The sequence below is a fragment of the Oryctolagus cuniculus genome, chromosome 4 (assembly GCF_051225735.1).
Source record: "Oryctolagus cuniculus isolate XC-2025 breed Fujian yellow rabbit chromosome 4, ASM5122573v1, whole genome shotgun sequence".
Taxonomy (NCBI): domain Eukaryota; kingdom Metazoa; phylum Chordata; class Mammalia; order Lagomorpha; family Leporidae; genus Oryctolagus; species Oryctolagus cuniculus.
Window position 1 is genome coordinate 128,790,993 of NC_142870.1, and position 24,966 is coordinate 128,815,958.

General features: G+C 35.9%; 1 protein-coding gene across 49 annotated transcripts in view; it reads right to left on the reverse strand.

The window, feature by feature from the left end:
- Nucleotides 1-24,966, reverse strand: part of MBNL1 (muscleblind like splicing regulator 1) — a 209,486-nt gene that overhangs the window by 142,627 nt on the left and 41,893 nt on the right. For 21 of the 49 annotated variants that reach the window (XR_011388115.2, XR_011388114.2, XR_011388113.2 and 18 more), the window contains exon 2: nt 11,440-12,433. The exons of 19 other annotated variants lie outside the window; for them this stretch is intronic. Coding sequence is in view for 25 of the 30 variants with exons in the window: in XM_089331053.1 (XP_089187179.1) it covers nt 11,440-11,613 (174 nt within the window). In the remaining 5 variants the exon portion in view is untranslated. Of the gene's footprint in view, nt 1-11,439; nt 12,434-12,593; nt 13,220-24,966 lie in introns of those variants that run through there. 9 more of the 49 variants (XR_011388116.2, XM_070072635.2, XM_070072621.2 and 6 more) reach the window with 4 other exon arrangements.

Consider the following 24,966-nt stretch of genomic DNA (forward strand, 5'->3'; position numbering starts at 1 on the left):
CTGTCTCTCTCTCTCTCTCTCACTGTCCACTCTGCCTGTCAAAAAAATTTAAAAAAAATGTTGGAAAACATCTTTTAACCCAATTTTCCATGAACTTTTTGAAGTCTCCTTATATCAGGATATTTAATATCTACCTGTGTTCTTCAAGGACATTTTAAAATTTAAGACTAAAAGAGCTAAAAACAAAATTTTATTATTCTCTGAGCATTTTAATCTTCGTTGTATACCTCTCAGAGGCTTGAATAATAACCACTAGCTATCAGCACTCAAAAAGTCAGCGATTCTGTGTGTCATTCACCCTTTTAACAGGATTGGCCAACATAATGCTTGTTACACAGCTGTTAATAAAAGGTGAAAAGGAAAGAAAGAATGGATTATTTTCTTGTAATTCAGATGCAAAGCAGACATATACTTTGTCCTGCGATCTCTTTCAATTTGTTAACTAACCTTTACCTTAAAAATGTATATTTCTGGGGCCTGCAGCATCCTTTAAAAATGTACATTTCTGGGACCCACAGCACAGGTTCAAGGCCCAGCTGCTTCACTTCTGATCCAGCTCCATGCTAATGTACCTGGGAAAGCAGAGGAAGATGGCCCAAGTGATTGGGCCCCTGCATCCATGTGCAAAACATGGAAGAAGCTCCTGGCTCCTGGCTCCAGCCTGATTAGCCCTGCCCACTGCGGCCATTTGAGGAGTGAACCAGCGTATGGCAGATAGATCTCTCTCTCTCTGCCTCTGCCTCTCTGTAACTCTGCCTTTCAAATAAATAAATTTTTTAAAAATGTACATTTCTGATAAAGATCTGTCCTCCTGTATTATGCATATTTAGTGGGAAATCAGAAGCCAAGAAGAGTTAATAGAGATTCTTTAAAAAAAGAAAACTCATTTTGCATTTATTTTACAGTTTTCACTCTGCATACTTAACCCACCATACTCTATGGTACCTGTTATTCTACTATACTTTAATCACATTTTAAAGGCTTTACAGTAGCTATTTAAATATATTCCTCCATAAAAACACTTGCAATACAGATGACTCTTCTTTAATGTGGATAATAACCCAGTTCATCAAAGTTCAAGTTGTTGTTATTGTTAAATACATTAGGTTTTCTTATATGGACATTTGTTTTCAATTTACTACTCTACTATGATTCATGGAGAGCGATGCCTGGCAGTAAAAGTAGCAAAAAAAAATTTTTTTTCAACAAATAAAATCATGATGATAATTTTTTCTTATAGCTGAGTTAGATTTCATTAGTCTCCACTTAGCCATGAAGAGATACGAGATGATGTGAAGAAAGATATTTCATTCAAAACACAGATCTTTCTTAACAGCATTCTTGATATAAACAATGAATTCTTTAGTTATTTCTTTCTTCATGGTTCATTTCTCAGTTGCCTCCCTTAAAGCAGAATTGTTTTAGGAAAAGCAATGTCTTCTACTGAAGAGGAATCTTATTTCAGGCATAAATTTGGCTCTGTTTTTCTCCAAAACCTTTTCTTTTTTCATTTTGCACATTTGGTGAGCTAACACTTTTTAGTTACAAAAGCTTCCTGGGATTGGGAGATGTTACTAGACTAATTTTCAGTTTATGAACAATTTTAGAATATTAGATGAGCAAAGATATCTGAAAGCAAATTATCGTCTGAATGCAGTAACATGGAAAAGAATGAATTACAGATGTAATTTCCCCATCACAAGCAGATCCTAAACACTGATTATGTCCGTATTTGTACAGAAAATTGAAAATGATAGAAAAGCTGAAGAGCTTTTCTAACTTTAATTTTCCATGTTTTACTTTGTGTAATTTACTGTCATCTATTAACAGCAGATGCTTCTTGAATTATCTAAAATCAGCCTGGACTTAAAGATAAGTGATTCTGAAATATAGAATCCTGAACTCAGTGACTGAATTTTATTCAGAGAGATAAATTCTAACTTAGGATGCTGTAGTCACATGGGATCTGGAGATAACAGGGTCTTGGATCTCAATCTCACATTAACACAAATTAAAATATATTACTGAAGAAACCCAAATATTTTCAGAATTCCTCTGGGCCTAAAATTCTGATCTCAAGTAAAAATACTGACTGATCAGTGATCCAAGGACATCTGTCCCAATCTGGCTGCTTATGGCTTTGGGAACTCTCTCATTGGGGTTTTCTTCTAGTTCTATTATCACTGGTAGTCTAATGTCTAGCAGTTTTGAGAGGGAAGGAAGGAAAGAAAAGGTAAAATAAGCCTCTTGAGTCATTTTTCTCTTCCTTCCTCCAGTTCAGCCACTAAGCATCCCTCTGCTGAAGAGAAGTCCTCCTAAGCTCTACCCCCACCTTCCATACCGGTCACATGCTCAGCAATTAGCTTCCTCAGGACTGTGTCTTTAGTATCTACTTCCCCGAAGTTTGACCTAGGGAGTACTTAAGATACTCCTCATTGAATCAGCATCTCCCATCAACTTCCAAACATCTCTGTTCCTCACATCCAGGCCTTTATTACTGATCTCAACTGTGTCCATCATAAAACTACCAGAAAGCAAAACAAATAAACAAAACATCTGAGTGTGATATTTCCACTCTTCACCTATTTCTCCATTGCTACTAGCAATCAGAAAGCAATGATGCTGAAAAAAAGAGCCACATTTTTGAAATGTTCAGAAAGGAAAGAAAATGGGGGAAATCTGCTCATTAATACTATATTTCATGGTGGATCAGGCCCAGGACCAACAAGTTGTACATTCAGAAAAGCAGCAAGACAAGTCCTCAGAAAAAAGAAAACCAGGTCACCTGGAAAACTTGACAAGAAGCTTTCCCAACATAGGGCTACATGCTCATAGGAGGCAGTTCACTCAACACTCCATCACTAACCCCTGTGGATTCTGAGCCACTGTTGCCTGGTGAAGACAGGCTGCAGGCAAAAGGCTCAGCCCAAAGCTGAAGTTGGGGAGAACTCCTACACTGGCTCACAGAAAGTGTTTCAGGTTGGGAAAGGTCATCTCCCTACACTAAGCCTACATGCATTTCTAGAACTCCAAACTTAAAATACATTTCCCATTGAAAAAACAGCTCGAAAAAACCAGTTGGAATCTATGACACCAGCAATAAGATTTATGATGAAATCGGTACTCAGCAGGCTCCTCTGGAGCCTCCTGGGTTCAATTAATAACCAGAGTTTCCAGGGTACTATTTATACTGGACCAAAACTCAAGCATCCTATGCATTGCTGTGCTTTCTCAGGATTGGCCCAATAGTTTTAAATGCATGGCTTCCGTGGGAAAATACTTTCTAAACAATGAAAACTTTGGAAAAGGCTGTGTTAGGAGGCAGCTATCTAGTTTAAACAGTGTCTACTTACCTAAGATAAGTGATTTAAAATCTGTTTTCTTATATGGTGACAAAACTTAAAGCTCTGAAAGTTGAGAGTAGCACTCTTGCTATCTTGGGTTCAATTATGGATTCATTTGTTGACTTAAAACATGCATAACACTTCTAAGTATTTACTGTAAATTTGCCTTCAATATTCATTTTTATTCCTAAACACTGTTAGTGTATTTTCTTTATTTTATCATTAGAATGTAAACATGTTAAGTTAAGACACAATGTTTTAGGGACTGGCATTGTGGCACAGCAAGTAAAGCTGCTACATGCGATGCTGGCATCCCATATGAGCAGCAGTTCATATCCTGGATGCTCCACTTCCAAACCAGGTCCCTGCTAATTGCCTGGGAAAAACACTCAAAGATGACCCAAGCATTTGGGCCCCTGCCACCCACATAGGAGACTGGGATGGAGCTCCTGGTTCTTGCTTCAGCCTGCCTCAGCCCTAGCCATTGAGGTCATTTGGGGAGTAAACCAGTGGATGGAAGGTCTCTCTTCCTCTCTGTAACTCTGACTTAGGAATAAATAAATAAATCTTTACCAAAAAGAAAAAAGTTTTATAGCAAAGCAGTTAACCATTTAGGCTGTGAAATCAAGTTACCAGGCTTCAAGTCCATATTTTACTAGTTGACCGGCCTGTGCCTTTCACCTAATTTTTCTGCATTTCAGTGTGGCCATTTGCTAAATGAAAGCAATATGAGTATCTTTAAGAGTGTTTATAAGGGCTAATTCCAATGAACAAATAAAAGCACAAAAAACTCTGATAGACATATAGTAACTTTCAACAAATATTAACTCATTTTATTATTTTATTCTGCACAGAACTCAGAATGTATAACAGAGGTAGAAGTAAGACTCATTAGACTCTTGCCATGTAAAATCTTCGGGAGTTGCTTTTATGCATTTATTCCTGTTATATTCTGGTTATAAAAACATAGCTGTATATATAAATAGGCACTGCAATAGGATAATAAAAATGAAGCTGTTTTATTTTTCTACATAAATGAAAACCTATCCATTCATGACATGGCAGGTTTGACAGACTAATTAAGACTAAATTAAACAGGCAACGTGGCGACAGGTCTGCCAAGATGAGAAGACTTAAGTTTCTTTTTAGAAGTGTCTTCCTCTCAAGGACCCCCATACCCAGGTGTTTTGTCAAGAGATTTACTTGATTCTGGAAGCTTTCTGAAGAGAAAACATCTTAAATTCTATTCTCCCAGTAAATGCTCATCCATTCTGACTTATCTACCAGAGGCCCGATTTTAATCAAGGCAACAGTTAAGACTATTCCTGCTGCCAAAAATATCCAATGAGAGATCAGAGTACACCATGTAAAGCTTACAAGACCTTCACAAAAAGGAGTCTGAATGGACTAGGATGTGCTCTCTTCTGCTCTTGCCTCTTCCCATTTCCTAGAATAAGGAGATGATGGCTGGTGCTGCAGCAGTCACCTTGTAATTTCAAAATAGCTCTAAAATTTGAAGCCATGTGCTCCTGAAGAACAAGGGTTGAAGAAACCTGAGTTCTAATGACAAACAGGCCTAAACTGCCTGAAACACAAATCCCCATTTCATCTAGGCCAAATACTGGGGAAGGGGAAGGTATCTCTGAAACTCAGCTGAATCTAACTCAGCACAGACAAAACGTCTGAATCACTTATGGGTGATTCCAGAAACAAATACGAAGAATCAGAAGCAACAGTTAGAAAGCTGGAAAGAACTGAGAGAGAACAAAAATGGAAGACAGGTCAGAGATGGCCAAGGTCCAAAGGTATCCAGGACACAGGCTGCCAATTAAATTATAATGCACAAAGGGCTATAGAATTGACAACTTAGTAGTAACTTTCCTATGTTTATCTCTAACAAGAAGCCAAACTTTATCTCAAAGTGAAAAGCCTTCAAAAATGTCCCAAAAGAATAGGCAGAAGTACACTTGATGGGATCTGCCGTTGTAAAACAGCAAGTTAAACCATGGCCCCTAACACTAACATCTTGTATGGGCATCAGTCGAGTTTCATCTGCTCCACTTTCAATTTTGCTCCCTGCTAATACACCTGGAAAAGCAGTGGAAGATGGTCCACGTGCTGTGGCCTCTGCCACCCATGTGGGAGACCCAGAGTTCCAGGCTCCGTGCTTTAGCCTGGCCCAGCCCACAATGTTGCAGCCATTTGGGAAGTGAACCAAAGGATGAAAGAGCTCCTTCTCTCTGTCCTCTCCTTCTCTCTGTAACTCTACCTTTCAGAAAAACAAATAAATCTTAAAATACAAAAAAGTGTACTTGATGATATACATAGGAGAATGTGTTAAATAAAATATCTTTATGGCATCAGCACTGTGGCATACTGGGTAAAACCACTGCCCAGTGTCAGCATCCCGCATGGGCACTGGTTCAAGTCCTGGCTGCTCCACTTGTGATCCAGCTCCCTGCTAATGTACCTGGAAAAGCAGTAAAGAATAGCCCAAGTGCTTGGAACCTGTACACACATGGGAGAAAGCTCCTGGCTTCAGATCAGCTGAGCTCCAGCCATTGCAGCCATTTGGAGAGTGCATCAATGGATGGAAGATCTCTCTCTCTCTCCCTTTGTAATTCTGCCTTTCACATAAACAAATCTTAAAATCTCTTTTTTTGCTTAGTGAATTGTAAATTATTAAAATAAGAAGTCCTTAATGGAATTCATCCTGTTTATAGTGAAATCTCAGAGAAATTAGTATTTCAATAATCTATTATAGATCAAACAATTAAATATTCCTACCCAGCCTTTCCAATTGCTGTCACTTAAGTTTCGGCACACCAATAATTATCATTAGTGCCAAACCAAAAGCCATCTATTTAGTCACCCACTCTTATTGGTTGTTGTGATTTCTGGTCTGTTAACATAGAAAACTGTTCCCTTATCTAAAAGCCCAAATGTATTTTTGCTAAAGTTAAAAAAAAAAAGGAAATTTTAAAAAAAACCCTCAAAATTTCAATAGGATCTCTTATAAGAAAATGAGCTTTGTCTAAGTCTGCAGGAAGGCAGAGACATTGCTCAGCATGAAAGGTAACGGATTAGAGGAAGCTGATAGCTGAAATCTTCTACTTATCCTTGGCAAGGAAAACGACAGGATAAGCTTCCCAAAATAGGTCCCCAGGTATCTGTTGTAGGTCTGAGAAACACTCAGCTTCTTCCTCTTGCATGACCTCGGCATCAGTCACAAACTTCCTCCAAAGAGGATTTACCCCATCTTCTAGGCAGCAACAATCTTGTACATGGAGTTGTTTTCAGGCTATTCATCGGAATCAAAACTCTTGAGTAGTTGTACATGCCTGCATTGCAACCAAACTTTGGACTGCACTGTAAGCTGCTTTCCATGTGTGTAGTTTGTCACACTCACAGACAGGAGCAAGATTTAATGAGAAAAAGAAACATGGAAGCAGTATACCAACATCTTATGAAAATAAAAAAAAAAAAAACTAGATCTAAAATCACTGCCTTAGGTACTGTATTCCAAAACATAGCTTGAAATTCATTGGCCCAACAGTTTACAAAATCTGCACTCATTTTTAAAAAAAAAAAATCACCTTTTTCTAAAGAATCTCCAAGTATATGAATGGAAGTAAGCAAAGTTTCTGCTTACAGAACAAAAGTTGAACTCTGACACCAAATGCAATGCTGAATAAGTGAAGCCTTCTATTAGATCATCTCCTAAATCATAAGGGGAAAGCAAGGAAGAACTGGGTCAACCAGTCACTGAATATATGTGAGTTAGAGGCATACAGGATATAATATTTCAAAGTTTTATTATCATAAGGACGATCCCAGGAGCAAAAATCAAACAACACAATACTTAGTAAAAATCATTCGGATTAGCAACCTAATTAAAAATTTTTTTCAAAATTTGATGAACAGTCTGAAACTTGCTGATATCATTTCATCAGGATTACTTCTTAAACTGCTTTTAAAATATAAGAAAGACTATACTGGGCACTTAGAAAGAAAAGCAACAACCCAGACAATTTCTGCATTAAAGAAACACTCTGCTAACAACAGAGGATATTCTAAAATGTAAACATGAACATATTAAGACTATTTCTTTAGTGTCTAGATAAGCCATTTAATCCACATGCAACCATCTGGAAACCTGATTGCCTCACTGATTTTGAGTTTTCTAATTGCTCATTTACCTGTATGTGCACATATCTGTGTGCATCCTAATACATGGTTTCTATACTTCTTACATTTTGCTAAGTTTTTAGAGGTACTTTAAAAGTGTTCATGCATTGCCTTTGATTCCATGCCACTCTGAAGTGGAATCTGACACCTAATGAATCCATGATAAATTTGATCAGTGGTGCTATCCATACATGAAGTATTTCAAAAAAACACATGGAAAAATTGGGGGACATATATAGAAAATGGAAATCCATGCAATTTTTGCATAACACATGTTTTCCATGAACTTACTGAAAATGCTTCACACATGAATGTATACAATAGAATAACAGTTTGGAACAAAATTGCTCAATTTGAAAGTAAAGTTAAGAGTTTGGCTAAATTTTTAAAAAGAGATAATAAACAAAGGTTATAGTCTCCATCTGTTATCCTCTGCACCTCAAAAATGAATGGATACTTGAAAAAGAATTGAATAAGCAGTTAAGTCTAATTCTATAGACTACGGTGAAAGCTCATTTTTGAGAATATACATGACCTGGCATCACAATAAAATACATTCTGTATACTTTCTTTATATGAATTCTCTAAATTTTGGTTGAAAGCTCGTGGACAATGAAAATAGGTAACTTGTCATTAAGTATTATTTGAAATGTCAACTCTAAAATATAGTATTATTCTAATGGTGGCTTACAGTGTTGACATTTATGTTGCTTTCTTTTTTGGTGTCCCTTTCGTAAGCCATAATAAAAAAAATCTTCATCATAAAATAATGTAGATTCTCAAGTACTCCAGAATTTTGAAGTAGCTTCTATACCTAAATCTATAAACATTTTTACTAAGTCTCAGATTAAGTACATTCTTAAGAGTGCCATAAATTAAAACACAAAGTGTAAAAGCAAAATTAGAGAACTTAACAAAATTAGAGAACTTAAGTGCTTAAAATATTGTTTTATTTATATATTAGACACATAGCTCCTGCTCTTCCTTCTTATTATTCTAATTTGGATACACCTGGTATATGCAAACATTCCTTTATTATCAGATATTCCTATTTTACTAAGCAACATAATTACTGTGATAGACAATTCTACATTTTCCTATTTAACCTCAATAAATTATTTAAACCTTAAAAGCCGTAGCAGGAAACTAAAATCCTAGCAGCTAATATTCTTTCTATTATCTTTAGTAATTTGCCAAGTGATTTCTTTTACATAAATACTTTCTTGAACTGTCAGACTTGCGTGTTTTGCTTTTTTTTTTTTTTTTAATGAAACAAATTCTCCTCTCCCAGCTCAAAGTCTGCTACAGACGTCAGTCACCTGGGATCCTGGCCCAACTCTGAAACAGCACAGCTGAAGGGTACAGCCATTTCACAGGGTCCTCTCAGAGAGTATTTGGTTTGCTTTCCTAACTTTCTAAAAATAGCACATTACACAGGCTACCTCCATCTCATGGCTTAAGAACTCAAAAACGGCTGGACTACAGATTTAAGCAATACACAGAACACGTTTTATTAAAGAAGTCAGGATATTACAAGTTTTCTAAATTCCTTCCGTTTACTTTTCTGAGACAATGGCAAATGATCTAACCGTTACTGGCATGCAAACCTTGTAACACTCCCAAATTTCAGAACTTGATGTGTGAGTCAGTTACTTTTAACTGTTTTAAAATGTTTTTCATGTGTCTGAGACACAAAATTAAATACGGAAGACCACTATCTAAAAGGTAAGACTCTAAATAATGTATACAGAATCACATGTGTTAATTATAAATATATACATACATAAGAAATATGGTTTCTGAAACATAAATGCTAATTTACATACTCAAAATTGTTTTCATTAATCCTTAATAAAGTTATTATTTCACTAACATTTAAGGAGCTATTGTACTGGGTAGAAAGGTCCACCATAAATTTGTGTTCATTTTTTTCTTCATATTCTAGTACAAAATACTTCACCAAGTTTTACACACTACAAATTATATTTTAGTTTCTCGTAGAAAGACAAAGAAAGAGGACAAAGTTTTCATTGATTAGTTGCTAAAAGGAGTTCCTTTCAAAAATAAATTTAAAATCTTAAAATTATTTGTTAAAAAAAAAAGTCCTTGATGTGGCAGTTGAATCTTGTTAACCACACAGCATGTCATTAAGCAATGCTGCTGCTTTACTCAAAGGGGGACTGTTCTGTGGCTACGAGTGAGCAGCAACTAAAAAAATATTTTGAGATGGAAAAATAGCAACTGAATGTTAAGGTTTCACAATGTTTCCCAATGCTGTGGAAGCTGGTCTTCTGTGAAAACCACTCAATGTCACAGCCAAATTTAACGTCCTTCATTTTGCAGCTATGAGTGCACCATCAACTGTCTATAGGATTAAAAATTGGATTTACTCATAATTGGGTCAAAACAGGGTTACTTATGGCCACAGCTGGCTACCAACAAGAGCAATTAGCCCTTTGCCCCTCATTTTATGGGTCTCGGTCTGTAATTACACCTGAATGTAGTCAGCATGAATTTAGGAACACACATTCACAAAGGTACAACCATGTGACCTTCATGATGTCTTTTAAAGGAGAGAGGAGGGAGGCTCCATGGGAATCTCCCACTATTGCCTAGTGATCTTTGGAACTATGACATTAAGATTAATCTAACATCTCCAAATATTTTTGTTGTGAATATCTCCTTTTCATCCCACTCTGAAGATGATATTCTTAGAATCTGGCAAAAACTTTAGTAAAGTGAACTGAAAAGGGAAAACCGGTAAAGAAGGAAATGACTCAAAACAGTTAACCTGTAACTCACCCTCATGTTATTTAAGGAAGCTCTACCGGTATAGCACTATTGGTTTTTGCAAAAGACAAGATGGATCTAAACGACTTTTGCTTCTCTATATAATCAGAAGTGACAAGGATCCCCTCCTCAAAGGTTCAAGGAATTAAAGTGGGGTATTAGCATTCAAAAACATAACTAAATCAAAAGGAATGAGAGACCCCAAGAACACATTTCTAGTCTTGACCTTTACCGTCAAAATAAAGACATGTATGCCATCTTCTAAAAGGCCCATTTCTGAAACCTGATACCTAAATTATGAACCCAATGACATTTTTGAATGTCAAAAAATACTAAAGTGTATCTTTTAGTATTACAGTGCCCACCAAAGCTAACTTTTAACATTTCTGGCTGAGACTGTTAAATATAAAGCATAATCAGAATCTAACAGAAAATGAATAGCTAAGTTACTTCACATCAGAATTTCTGAAGCTAAAAAAAAAATACAATAGATAATAGTACTTACGTATTCCTATTTAATTACAAAACTCACATTCAACAAAGTTTGTCCCTCAAGTAAGTGACTATAAGCAGCAATTTACAACCTTCTAGCATTTCATTCCACAAAGTGCACAGCTTCTGGCATAAAAATGACATACCAGTAAAATAAAAAGGAAACCCAAAATGTCAAAATATCAAGAGTAAAAAGACTATCCAAGCTTTGCTAATTTAAAATCTGCTCTTCTTTTTTAACACTAAAGCTCCTTTATGCAAACACACCAAAAAACCACTTCATTCGGCTATTACCATGGCCTCATCTATAATATATATATATATGCTCAACACACGCATGTATCTCCATTTACTTTTGCCAAGTAAGATATTGACTCTGCCATTACTAAGTAAAAAGGACAGCAACACTTTTTGCTCTAGAAAAAAATCACGGAGTTAAAAGTTTGGTCAGACTCGGTTCTATTCCTTCTCATGAAGTTCCCCAACCCAACATCATCAGTAGAAACACACTGCAGAACTAGACTGTTAACAAAGTAATCCATAATTCCTAAATCGGAGGACTGCATGTCCATATCTCCTTTATTCAATTATTGCATAGCCTTAAAAGAATGTAATATTTACTCACTTTCAATGAATCAAAGCAGGCGATTACTCGTCCATTTTCAACTTGGCAGCTTTTCGAAGGATGTGCAAATTTACATTCCGTGTCTGGCCGTGAGCAAGTCCCCCTTTGGAACTCTCTACATACTTCCAGTGTTAGCCATTTTGTGTCCCGAATTGGTGTGACACTAACAGCCATGTTTAGATTTTACAGGTAGTTAAATTTTTCAGTGAAATCAACAACCCCAAGCCCCCAGGGGGGGAAAAAAACAGCTACAACAACCCCCCCCCAAAAAAAGCTGAACTGATAAAACAGTAAAATGATGATGAAAATGTCCCCTCCAAAATACTTTTCCCCAATCCCTGCTTTAAAAGTACATGGAAAATTGTGTTCTCAATATCAAGGAAAAGATCTCCCACTAGAAATTCACAGCATGAAACTGTTAATTCAAAGAAGTTTTGGTTTTTAGAGAAATACTAGGATTGTAAGTAGATGAACGTTTAAAAGTAGGGCCTGGAATCAGACTTGTGCTCTCAGTAACCCTTTCCCAGTGCCAATTTGGAGCCCAAAATGCAAGCATGAAAACGTGGCAGACCCTTTGACACCGAATTTCCAAGCTGCTTTCAGCAAAGTTGTCTGAAAGGGAATCTCCTCACAGCTGAATTTGCAATGGAGTTTGGTGGTGCAATCGGTATTGATTAGTTTGGCATAGACAGATGCAGCAGTTTAGAGCAAAATCGAGAAAATGATTTTTTTTTTCCTCCTTGATTTCCTGGCAGAAGATATCTCACTTTTTCAGCAAACTTTTCCTTTAAAACTAAAGCAGCCTAGGGCAATGCCAGATACTTAGAGCTTTTCTCTTGATTAGAAGTAGAAATGGGGGTGTCTGGGCTAGAGGTGGAGGGTGGATGTGCTGTCGTCACAGTCTAGCTGGCAGCAAGCAAGGCAAAAGCAGAGACTGCTCTAGAAGCGGTTCCAAGCAGCAGAGACGTCAGGAAAGGCACTTCTTAGTACCAACCTGTAGAAAAAAGAGATAGGTTAAGATTTACTAAGTAGCACTTCACTGATGTCCTACAGTATCACAGCCTTGCCATGTGATACCAGCCTAAGTAATACTCAAGTCAGCCTCTCTCTCCCCCTCTCCCACACATACCCACACACACATACAAAATACTTACAGTGAGGCATATTGCAGCCAGCCATCGTAGATTTATTAAAAAAGGGGGCCGTTTCCCCTTGTGAAGCAATGCATGATAGAGAGATAACCAATCACAGATAGTGTTGCAGCAATACTCTGGGCAGAAAGCCAATAGTGTGGGTTGTCTTATGAAAGGTCGCGCCTGTCAGACGTTCATTACTATGCTATAAGCACAGAAAATGTCCATCAGATGTGACTTATTCCACTGCAAGAGGACGAGCATGTGGGTTTTGAATTTACCCAACATGCAGTTAGTGGACTAAACCATGTTAGTTTCAAAACAGCCTCTAAGATAAGTCCAAGCACTTGAAGATCTTTACTGGGAAATAAAAAGCCAGGTTTAAAAATTGCAGCTGACTTCCAAGCTGCTTTCCCTCTGGCTCTGAGCAGGAACGGGCACTGAACAGCCTGCTCCTGCTGTCCTGACACGTGAATAAAAAAGGAAAGGGGTGTTTACAAATGGTACATTCTCCTGACCTATCCAATTCACTTCCTTCTGAAGCCTAAGTCCTGCCCCTCCACGGAACGCAGCACTCATACTGTAAAACTATTCCATTCAGCCGGCAGACACTTTGTCAATATATCACAAGCAGGCGAGATACGAACAAAAGCATCCTTTATTCCAACATTTTTAAAGCAGAAGCTGAGGTCATGTGGGGAAAATAAGGAGTACAGTGTTGTCAGTGTGTCTGGTAAATCTGAAGTCAACCTCAAGGGAGAAAGTGATTCCATCGCAGAAACATTAAATATTCAGTGAGCAATTTGATTTGGGCAGCACGATGCGCTTCAGGAGGACAATTCCAAATGAAGCCAGAGGGCAGGGGCTGAGGATCCCCCATTGTCTAAGACTCCAACACCACTTCAGAGCCTGGCATTTCTGCTTTTAACAACTTACTTTCAATCAACATGAGGAACTTTCAGAAAAATCTTAAAAGTTACATAAGAAAAAGTTACATTTTTCTTTTCTTTTGAATGTTGCCAACAAAGACAAGGCTTTAAAAGCAAAGTTTCACTTTCCAAAGAGGCAATGGTGCAGTATTATAAATAGTGATTGATTGCATTTACTTCTTCACGGGCCAACAATTGTCTACTGGCATATGGCACACTCATAATTTTGGAAATTAGAATATAAAATATGAATATATTTATATATGTACATACACATAAAATCAGTATAATTTAGAAACTGTATTTTAGGATTAATATTTCTATTCTTTTTTTTTAAATGTTACTTTCCAAAGCTAATTGGAAAACACTGCAGTAAGATGATAATTTTTGATAAGGAACCAACTCATGTTAGTGTTTAAGAAACATTTTTCTTTTCAACAAAGTTTTCATATCTTAATGGCTGGTTCTAACAAAAACAAAATCAAGTCCAGTCACGTATTCTATCCTTACTGAATCTTTGCTCTGGATTCAGGGTTTCTCAGTGAGTTCAATCCTTGGACATGGCCAAAAATCCAGGTAGTCCTTCTCTCCAGAAACTTCAAGTGCATCACCAGCAATCATTCCCTTCCTTTAAAACCAGCTACAATGTTACTTCTTCCTACAAGATTCCAAGATGTCCTTTCTTTCATCTCTATTCACATATATTATTATTAGTCCCATAAAATATTAACACTAATATTACCTTCTCTGAATTATCAATGTACCTCCTGCCATATAGTGTTTTATTTCCTTACATATGTGACCCACAAGACCACATGTTCCCAAAAACAGAAACAATATAACCCATCTCAGTTTCCCCAATGCCTGGTACAGTGATGGTAAATAGATGGAGTTCCATAAACACTGGTAAATGAAATAATTAGTTAATGCATCAGGACTGGGATTACCTCTAAGGCATAAAAAATGCACACTTACAAATCACATATCCATGCAAACACATGTATGAACACAGTGCATGAACAAACACACACACATACACACATACCACTGCTTACATATATTACTACATTCTAGGGTCACCAGGAAACTCCTACTGCTACGAGCCTCCCTCTGGTCTTGAACAGCTTCTTCATCCACTCCACACAAGAGGCTCTTCTAATACTTCATCATTCTCAAATTCCTCTTCCTCCATGTCCTTCTCATTGTCAACGGCAGACGCTCTTATATTTACACGTCACAAATATTTCACAAACAGTAGCCCTGGGGCATGAATTCCATCTGACCTTCTGCTAGGCCATCTTTAAATTATCCGTATCTTTCTTCTCAATCTTCCAGGAGCTTTCTCACCTCCTGCCAATGATTAAGCTTCCACAAGCTGCCACCCTGCCTAGTTCCTTCTCAAGACCTATCCCTTTGTACACCCTCTACTTGCATGCCCTGCCTTTCCAGCAGTTCTCCATGCCCATAAACCTGCTAAAGTAATTCCAAAATGGACAAACTGGCATGGCAGGAGGAAGGGGACCCTGTCCTGGCTATGCATTGTCTTCTCCCTAATGCTCTTAAGCCCAGGGTTCCCAAACAATCTAAAGAGTCACGTACAGTTTGTCTGCTTCTTCTTCTCAAATTCACTTCTGAATCTTTTATCAGTCTGATTTCCCTACCCATTATTTCTCAACAAAAACTGTCAGTGCTCTCATACAAGCCAAATCCAAAGATGCTTTGGTCCTTGGCTTTACTTGACAACTCCCTCTTTCTTAAACCTTTTCCCTTTGTTGAACTGATACGTTTTACCTTCGGCTTTACCCTGTGCTACACCACTTTTATCCTCCTGAGAGGTGCTGTGAAGGCTTTCTGGCACTGCCAGGCTGCTGGGGGCTGCTGGAAGCTCCTGGGACTTGTTACAAGCTACTTTTTGTTTGGTTTGACACATACTTCCTTACCCCTACAACTTGGCAAATCCCTTGCTCCTTGTTTAAACTCCTATTCAAGTATTCTGCATAAGACAGCCAACTACCATAAACATTATTCCATCTGAGAATATTGTCGATATTTTGTATCTTATTGTACCTTCCCCTTACACCCAGATAACAGGGATCATTCCTAATTTCCCCATCACCCACAGCCTGGAACATAACAGATGTTTCTAACATGTTGGATAAATGAATAAAAATATTCATGCTGTAGGAATACATACATTACATGACGATGTGTCCCCAGTCTCATGAAAGTTACTAAATCATGATTTATGGGGTCCATGAAGTATGAGGAAGAAGAAAGGCACCATTAGAAATATTTACATTCCCTGTTAATTATGTCTAAACACAACCACAAAATTGATTTCTGGAGTTTTTTTTTTCTGTTTGCCATACCATAGGGTTAACCAGACTCAAGTACAAAACATATTTTAATCATTAAAATGCTTAGAAAATTAAGTGTTCTGGTTATTCTGATTTCCTATTGGAGAGAAATTTTTATTCATTTCAAAAGTGTTACTGAAATTCGCCTTATACATGACTTCAAGAAGTTCATGGAAAATGGAATTTAAAAAGTTAATTTGGGAATAAAAATTTTTTTGAGATCCATGTATATGAAAACTTTTGAAAAAGTTGACAAAAAATGTATACTATGAGAAAGCTATGCAAGGACTTCAAGAATTCCATTTTTTCTGGAGCAGGTATTTGACCTTCAGTTATGATGTTGGGAAGCCTGTGTTCCGTATCAGAGTTCATGTTCTCATCTCTGTTTTCCAGCTTCCTGCTAATGTATACCTTTGGAGGCAACAAGTGATGTCTTTGACACCACATAAAAGACATGGATTGAGTTCCTGGCTCCTGAATTTGCCTTGCACAGTCCTGGCTGTTGCAAGCATTTGGGGAGTGAACTATCATGGGAGAGCTCACTGCCTGCCTGCCTCTCAACTTAAAAGAAGGGAAAAAAATTTTTTTCTGCAAACTTGTCAAAGTACTCTCATATATGTATATTTAAATTGATTATACAACCCAATTGAAAAGGATTTAGGAAAAGATGATTAACCAAAGTATTTATAATTAGCCAGGCATTTACACTGAGCAATTAGAATGGACACTGACTTCAGACATTATTAGCTGAACCTGGCAATGTGTGTGCTAGTCTTTGATATAGGGCACTGAGGGAAAGAGAGGAAGAGAGGAAGAGACAGAGAGAGAGAGAGGCAGGCAGAAGCACTCAGATTATATCCTTATATCCTATAAATTACTGGATGAAATTCCTGACATCAGATTACTGCTTTATATTCTTCCTCTTTAGTAAAAAAGGATTTCAGGGAAGATTAGAAAACTCCAAAACTGTTGGCAGCATAAAATTTTACAGGATTGGATCAATATTACTTCCCAAAACATTGCTTCTACTAGTAATGGGTTTTTGTTTTATAAATAGTAACAGGGGGCAGCACTGTGGTATAGTGGGTAAAGCCACCGCCTGTAGTGCCGGCACACCATATGGGCACAGGTTCGAGTCCCAGCTGCTCCACTTCTAACCCAGCTTTCTGCTATGGCCTAGGAAGGCAGTGGAAGATGGCCCAAAGGCCCCTGCGCTCACATGGAAGACCCAGAAGAGGCTCCTTGCTCCTGGCATCAGACCAGCCCAGCTCCAGCCATTGCAACCATCTGGGGAGTGAACCAGTGGATGGAAGACCTCTCTCTCTGCTTCTGCCTCTCTCTAACTCTGCCTTTCAAATAAATAAATAAATGTTTAATAAATAACTAGAAACAATGTTTAAAGTACATAAATGGGGCAGGCATTTGGCACAGTAATTGAGACTTGCTTGGAACACTCATATCCCACATTGTTGTGCCTCATCTCAAGTCCCTGCTCTCCTTCAGATCCAACTTTCCTGCTAACGCCCAGCCTGGTAGACAGCAGGTGATGACTTCACACACAGGAGACCTGGATTGAGTTCTATTTATTTTGGTTTCAGCATGGCCTGCCCATGGCTGTAGCAGGCATTAGGAGAATGAACCAACAGAGGGAAAATCTATCTTTCTCTCTCTCTCTCTCTCCCCGTCTGCCTTTGAAATAAATAAAAATAATAAAAATAAGTACTTTGAGTGCCATTTATCTTAAAAAAATTACAATGCATGGATAATGTCCAGATTATGAAAACTCTTACAAATATATTTGCCCTAAAAATGTTTCTTCTGTAGGTAATTATTAAAGGTAATATTTCTATTTTAAATATATTCATTAGTAAGTAAATTGCTTCTGAGGTAAATTTCTGCCTGATATTTCAATATATTATAATAAACATTTGTGAAAAAGGAAAAAAAAAGACTATTTGAGCAACTTGGTTTTGCAGTGAATATCAAACATTTTGAAATCTGCATGTAACCACAAGCCATCTTTAATCCACTGAACAAATTGCGAACACTATAGTTTCTCACCTTATATGACATCTTCTACAAACAAACATATATTGCCACAAAACCCAAGAACCAATATCTCTTCAGAAATCACGCATATTTTCTACTTTAAGTAGCTATAAGGGGAAAAATAGAAAGGAAGGAAATAAAGAAAATAAGAAACCATTGGGATAATGAAAACCAAGAAATGGATAAAAGATTTAAAAAGATAAGAAATGAATTAAAGTTTTAAAAAGATAAGAAAACCATGGGGAATTATTAACAATTATTGTTTTAGTCAGTGATATATATTAGCTGATGGCACTGAACTGACACACTCCATAAATATCTATTTAAGAGTTGCAAACAGAAAATAAATAGACTCTTACAAGGTATGAGAATAAAATTCTATTTTCGAGAATTGGATTGCCTCTATGAGTAGGGCTAACTTTCTTAGTCACAGAAGTTTACTAACCATATCACTTCTTCTAAAACAAATATAGGCAAGTCAATCTGATTATATCCCAGAGTAGTTAGGAATTTTGGGGACTTTTTTCATAGGCTGTTTATGCGGATATAATGCATTGAGAAAGCTAATTAAATAATTATTTGGGGTCTTTTGTTAAGAGTTTTCATTTACTAAGACAATTTAACTCTGAAAGAAATGACCAACTTTAATTATGGAGGTGAAAAGAGGGGACCCCTTGCCCTGAAATTTAACTTCTTCCTCTGGCTCACTTTCATCAGCAAGTCCATAATTAGCAATGCAATACTTCAGCAAACTAAGTTTGCTCACATACAATTTTACCCAGGACTTGTCTCAATTATTAACAGAGATTTCAGTATATAACCAATTAAGCATTTCTGGAAGCTGTATAGTTACTTCTCTACTCAATAAGGTACTAAGACAGCAACAAAGCAGTTATTTATTATATGGGAAAAACTATGGTCTGAATGGGTTAATGCAGCCTGCAGCAGTATTCAACACCATATTACAAAAAGCTGAGATCAGTGTTTCTCACTGAGAGAGTAAGCACACTATGTGTAGTACCCATGGAGATTCCATGTAATGCAAAAACAACGTAATTTTAAAAGCTTCATTAGCATGCTAAAACTGGATCAAGTCTGTGATCACATCAGCACTACAGCTCAGGAAGATAAAATTTAATCAAAAGAAGTTAAAGAATAAGATTAAGTAAACAAATCAGCAAAAATCACAAAGGAGATGTATAAATGATTGAAACTTTAAAAATATTGCTAAGACAAAGATAACCCTCCATCACCCATCCTCTGGAATAGCACAGAAACTGCCAATGTGGCCTGCTGGTCTGACACATTTCAGACAAGCTGCTGCCAAGAAAAGGAAAGTTGTGTTTACTAAAATATGTAATCTAAGGCCTGTCAAAGCAGTCTTTGAAAATTCTGATCCCTTCAAAGGCTTCGTTCCCTCATCATCAAGTGGTCTACTATTTGTTACTGGAAGGATGAAAGAGTGTTGGCTATGTGTTTAGGTGATACATTGTTGCTCAAGAGTAGGAACTCAGACACAACTAGCTGAACAGTATTTAAGTTAGAAAGTGATTTCTGTCCATTAAGAAATTATACTTTAGGCAAAACAAAACAAAAAGCTTCCACATAATAAAAGGTTATTTTGAGTTGATTTCTCTATCAGGCAAAACAAATTTAAAAGGCTTAAGATCTCTAAAAGACTGTACACTAAGTCATTAGCTTTGTGCCTCACCAGGCCTTCATCCAGTCCCCACAGCAAAGGTATCTTGGAGGTGTTTCAGGCCCACTCTCAAAAAGCCCCCAACCTTCTGTTCTACCTAAGAGAAGTTCAGGCCTGACCTGAGAGGAGTACATAACATTACAACAAACACTAGCTAGTACTAAGAGAAAAAGGGAAGCAGAGGACCTTTCTGCACTTATCCCACTGTCTGGTTAGCATGTGCCTGCATTGCAGGAATGCAAGCTCTGTGAGAGAGGCAGTTTTTGCTACCGAAACAGTGCCTGACCCAGAGAAAGCAAATAATCACTATCTGCAGCAAGACTATTTTTCTTCATGTAAATGAATACTAGGTTACAAGTATTTCCTACAAGTTACAATGCCTGAGCCACACACACACAGTTTAATACATTGATAGCATCACCTTTATAATATTTGAAGAAGCCAACATCAAATGCTGCTCATTGGGAAGAGAGGATAAAACAAGGAAGTTAAAACAGAACCATATTTAAAAATCTCCTTGATTTTGAAGTTAAAGGCATTTTTTCATTCACAGAATAATTCAAAACAGTTATGTGTGGCTTTGCAAACTTAAAACAGTTAAATAATTATCTGTGAATTTCTGACAGAACCAGTCTTCAATTCTGGCAAAAGAAGGGATCATTTGCATTTTTTTCTGATGACATTCAAACAGCCAGGGCTTTAACATTTTCCTCTATTCTACATGAGAAGGTATAATAAGGTAAAATGGTGAAAACTACTTTATCATCCTTCATAAGAAAATACTAACCCTATTTAGAGCTTTATTTACTCTTCTATATCACACAAAGATGCTATCTTGTTAACCTCAAATAGTAACATCTCACCTATCCGTAACACTTAGTATTCTAAAATAATAAACAGAAGAAATCCGAAGAGACTACAATAAAGTTGATGATGTTATATGTTCAAAAGCTAAATGTGAGAAAAATCTATCTTCCTTCAATTTTCAGGAAGAATGATATATTGACAACTAGAATCTAACTATGTGAAACTGGCATGGCACAACTACGAATGCTAAATGGAATAAAATACTCTGTAACACTGTTAATCCCATTGTAATGTCCTGATTATGAACTCTGATTCTGAAGTTTACTTAAGTGAGGTATATTTTATATGACGTAGGAGCTAAAAGCCAAAAATCTTACTTTTAAAGTTGACCTCTACATACTCTGAACAATATGATCTAGCTTGTTACTGAGGTTTGTAGTACCTATGTCTCTAACGTATTTAAATAAGAGCTTCACTGCTTAAGACATAGTAACAAATTCATCCATGTCAGTGATAAAACATAAAATATTCCCATGACACCCCATACACAAGTGAAATTTGCCTCATTTGTATCTCTGCCTCACTATTTCAACTTCCCTTCCACAGCAAAAACTGGACTCACAACCAGTGGTCACGTGATCTTTAGCATTATTAATCTATATCTCTTATCCATCTTAGCAGACTTAAATAATTGAGATAAAATGTAAAATAAGCCTATGGTGAAATGGCAGCTATAATAAAAATCCTGCCCAAACATAAAGGATTGTATCTATCAGGGTCAGATTTAAAATAGTTGTCCACAATTTCCCAAATTTCTAAAAACTTAATGTGTCAATTTCCCTCAAAACTATTATATAAATCTGAGCACAGAAACTTGCCCTTCACAGATCTTGAATTTTAAAATGTCTGATGTAAAAATTAACTGAATGACCACAATTGGGAAAAATTTACTAACTTATTTCTACTGAAGATTGCCAAAAACATATTGGCAAATCATTAATAATTACAGAAAAGTATGGAAAATGTTTATCATTAAATTAAAACATTTAAATTAATTATTCTTCAGAATATAACAAATGAAACCAATTATGAGTGAATATAGTATAAAATCAGTTGAATGCATCAGACTTCTCATGATATAACACAATACGCAAATATTTTCTCCTTCCCATATAATCGGTAAAGTTTCCTACTATTTTACTAATGTATTCTTTTTTCCAAACTTTACAAATATTTAAACCATTCTGGTTCTACACAGTTTAACACTACAATTCTATGGATATTTCTACTGTATCTGAACTTGGATTACCGTTTAAAGAAATAATCTCCAACATTCTTAATAATGTGCCAATGTCAATTTATTCCTAGTAAAAGAATATCAGTTTAACGTGATTTTTTTAAAAAACAAATTCACTTGTGCTGACATAAAAATAAGAATATTTTCATTAATAGTGAATCAAGATCCAATTGCTTTTTCCTATGTTAAGATATGTCACAATGCAGACATTCACAGACAACCCACACTTTTACTCCAAGGTATCATAAATATCCTTGAGAAAAGTTCCACACATATTTTGCATACTTAATTAGATCTAAGACACTGAACAAATTAGATTAATATTCAATAACAAAGTAGAATTATAAAATATACTAATTATCTTTCTATATTAATAAAAACAGATCAACATATTTACTTTTTAACAAATGCATTTTTAACAAAATTTTACTTTTTAACAAAAATTTACTTTTTAACTGAGTATCTGCTCAGTTTTTTTTAACTAATAGTCACTAAAGTTAATGTCAATTTTTCAGTTCCAAGCAATGCTTCAATTACATATATAAATCTGTTTACATTTGCAGGTTTTTAATAATAATAAATAATAATAAATAATAAATAATAAATAAATAAATAATAAATAATAATAAATCCTCAGAACATAAGTATATTCACCTAATTTCTTTGAAGCACAACTTCTTTCAGGAAAATAATTACCAAAATGTACTTTCAGCAACAATGGATAGAATGTTTTTTGTATTTGTTAAATCTATGATATGACTTAAAAAGATACTCTCCTTAAATCTACACTATAAATTTCTCTTGCTGGAACACATTAAAAAGTATGATGTCTCTTTTCCTATAAACAGAATGTAAAGACTGTCTTTGTATTTTGCAAAATAATTTTCAACTAGTAGTCCTTTTATGGCAGCTAATCAATGGAAACATTTGTAAAATCAGTTTTTCAATGACTTCTATTTCAAAATAAAGCACTGCATTGCTGAAACAATTACAATGCTTGTATTTTGTAATTATTTGCCAAAAAACAGGAGTTGAGAATATATGTTTCAGTTGACAAAATGGATACTCAACAAAGCTTATTATTATTTTCTTAATAACAAAAACAAAGTGTGTAGTTAAAAGTGTACGCAGGGCATGTTATATTTGGAAATTCTCTGACAGTACAATGTCATATGATTAAGGGAATGCTTTTTTTGCACATAATTTCTACAAATGACAGGAAAAAATCCTTTTTTATACTCCTTTTTAGATGCTAATTGACTAAAGGAAATGGTTCTGACAACTGCTATAAATAATGTAAGGCATTATCAAACAAGCTAAGGCACAATGGAACCCTGGAAAACTCATGTAGGTCCCAACATATTTTTCCATGTGGTAATTTTCCCTGAGGCCAGGACTCCATTTATAGTCATTTCCGAGTGTGGAATGGGGAATCTTCCTAGAGCACCAATACTCTTTCCTGCTAAAATAACCAAGATTGGTACTACATACTCTTGTATGATTTTGCCTTTGCACATATGTTCTATTGAAAAATAAAGCCATTCTCCTCTTGCTTTGGCCCCCTTAAGTTACCTCCTTCTCAGTTATTAAATGACAGTTCATAGAACAAAAAAGTACCTGAAAGTGAGTTTTTAAGAAGACTTTAAATGACTGGTTAGCAGAATCTGGGTTTTTCAAATTCTTTGATTTTCAGTTTGACACTGAGACTTTACCAGGTTGTCGGAGTACAAGTAATGTCAAGTTTCTCAGGAGATGAGATCAAAGATTTTATTCTTAGGATTTCATACTTCCAAAATAATGCATGTAACAGAAAAACTAATATGGCAGTTTGAGACTTGGTTCCTTTGTGAAATAGAAAAAATATTTTTCCTAATTATTTTAATTGCATACACATAAGACTCTGAGCATTCTGGAAAAGCTGTAACACATGAGGAAACATGAAGCACAGACTACACCCTTTTAATGAGACAGTGATTAAAGCTCTGGGTGCTTCTATTAGCACCATTTTAAAAAGCAATGACCAACTTTCCACGACAGTAGCTGGTTTATAAACTCAAGGAACTGCCAGAAGTTTAATAGCAGCAAGACCTACTGTTCTGGTGTACTGAAGTTCCAGAAAGATTCTTAAGACTACTTGGATCAGTCATCCACAGATGACTGAAAAATGAATATTCCTTAGACTTATCTTAGACCTACTGAGGGAGAGAGAACAATAATCTACATTTTTACCAAACTCCCCAGTTTATTAGTAATTCCATTAAATTTGGGCAATCATAATCAACTGAAGGTAAAATATTACTGTCACTAGAGATTGTTTACTGTGTTTCTACCCAATAATTCCCTCAAAACCCAGAATATCTTCCCTGAAAAGATGGCTTATTTGAAGATTTGGTGACATGCTCTTTAATTACATTCTACCAACTATTCAGAAAGCTAGCCTGCTTGCAAAACATTATGCAAAGCTCTGTTGTTATTCATTATTAATATTATTTTCAATCATGCATGCCTTCCACATCACTCAAAGATACTATTTACTACATACTACTATTCATCATGTCTCAAACCATTTCTGGTTTAGTCCTGTTCAGCTCAGTCCAAATTAGCACATAAAAGCTACTCCCACAGTATACCTAAAGAAATACAATAGAAAAATTACAAGAGTGACCATGTAGCAATCTCAAAACTTTCCATATTTCCTTATCATGTAAATGTGAAATGAACTATTACATACAATCACATTCACATATAGAAGAAATGCTTTAGACATTGTGATATTTAGGCATTTCTTATTCATAAGAATAGTTTATAAATAGTATAATTTTTCACCAAAAATGAGTAAAAATTAATGCAACTATTCGATCATTAAAATATGACCACATACGTTGTTAATATTATAGATAAAATGTGAAATAAAGATCAATCTGGTTCTTTCATTTAAAAAAAAAAAAGGTTTCCACTGGACAAGCCAAGTACATAAATTTCTTTTTCCCCACAACTCACACATTCTATCATTATTTAACAACAGCAAATACCATTTTATATATTTATATATAATTTATTTTCATCCTAACTTTGTCATTTGTGTCTTATAACTCCTATGGTTATATCTTGCTTACTTGGGAACAAATACCCGTAAATTGAGGCCTGCATGGATAAGTGACTGGGTTACCAAAGTTCTCTAAGCTAACTAAATGGAAGAATTAGGACCCAAATCCAGTCTTCTGCTTCCAAAACATTTGCCATTCTCAACACATGC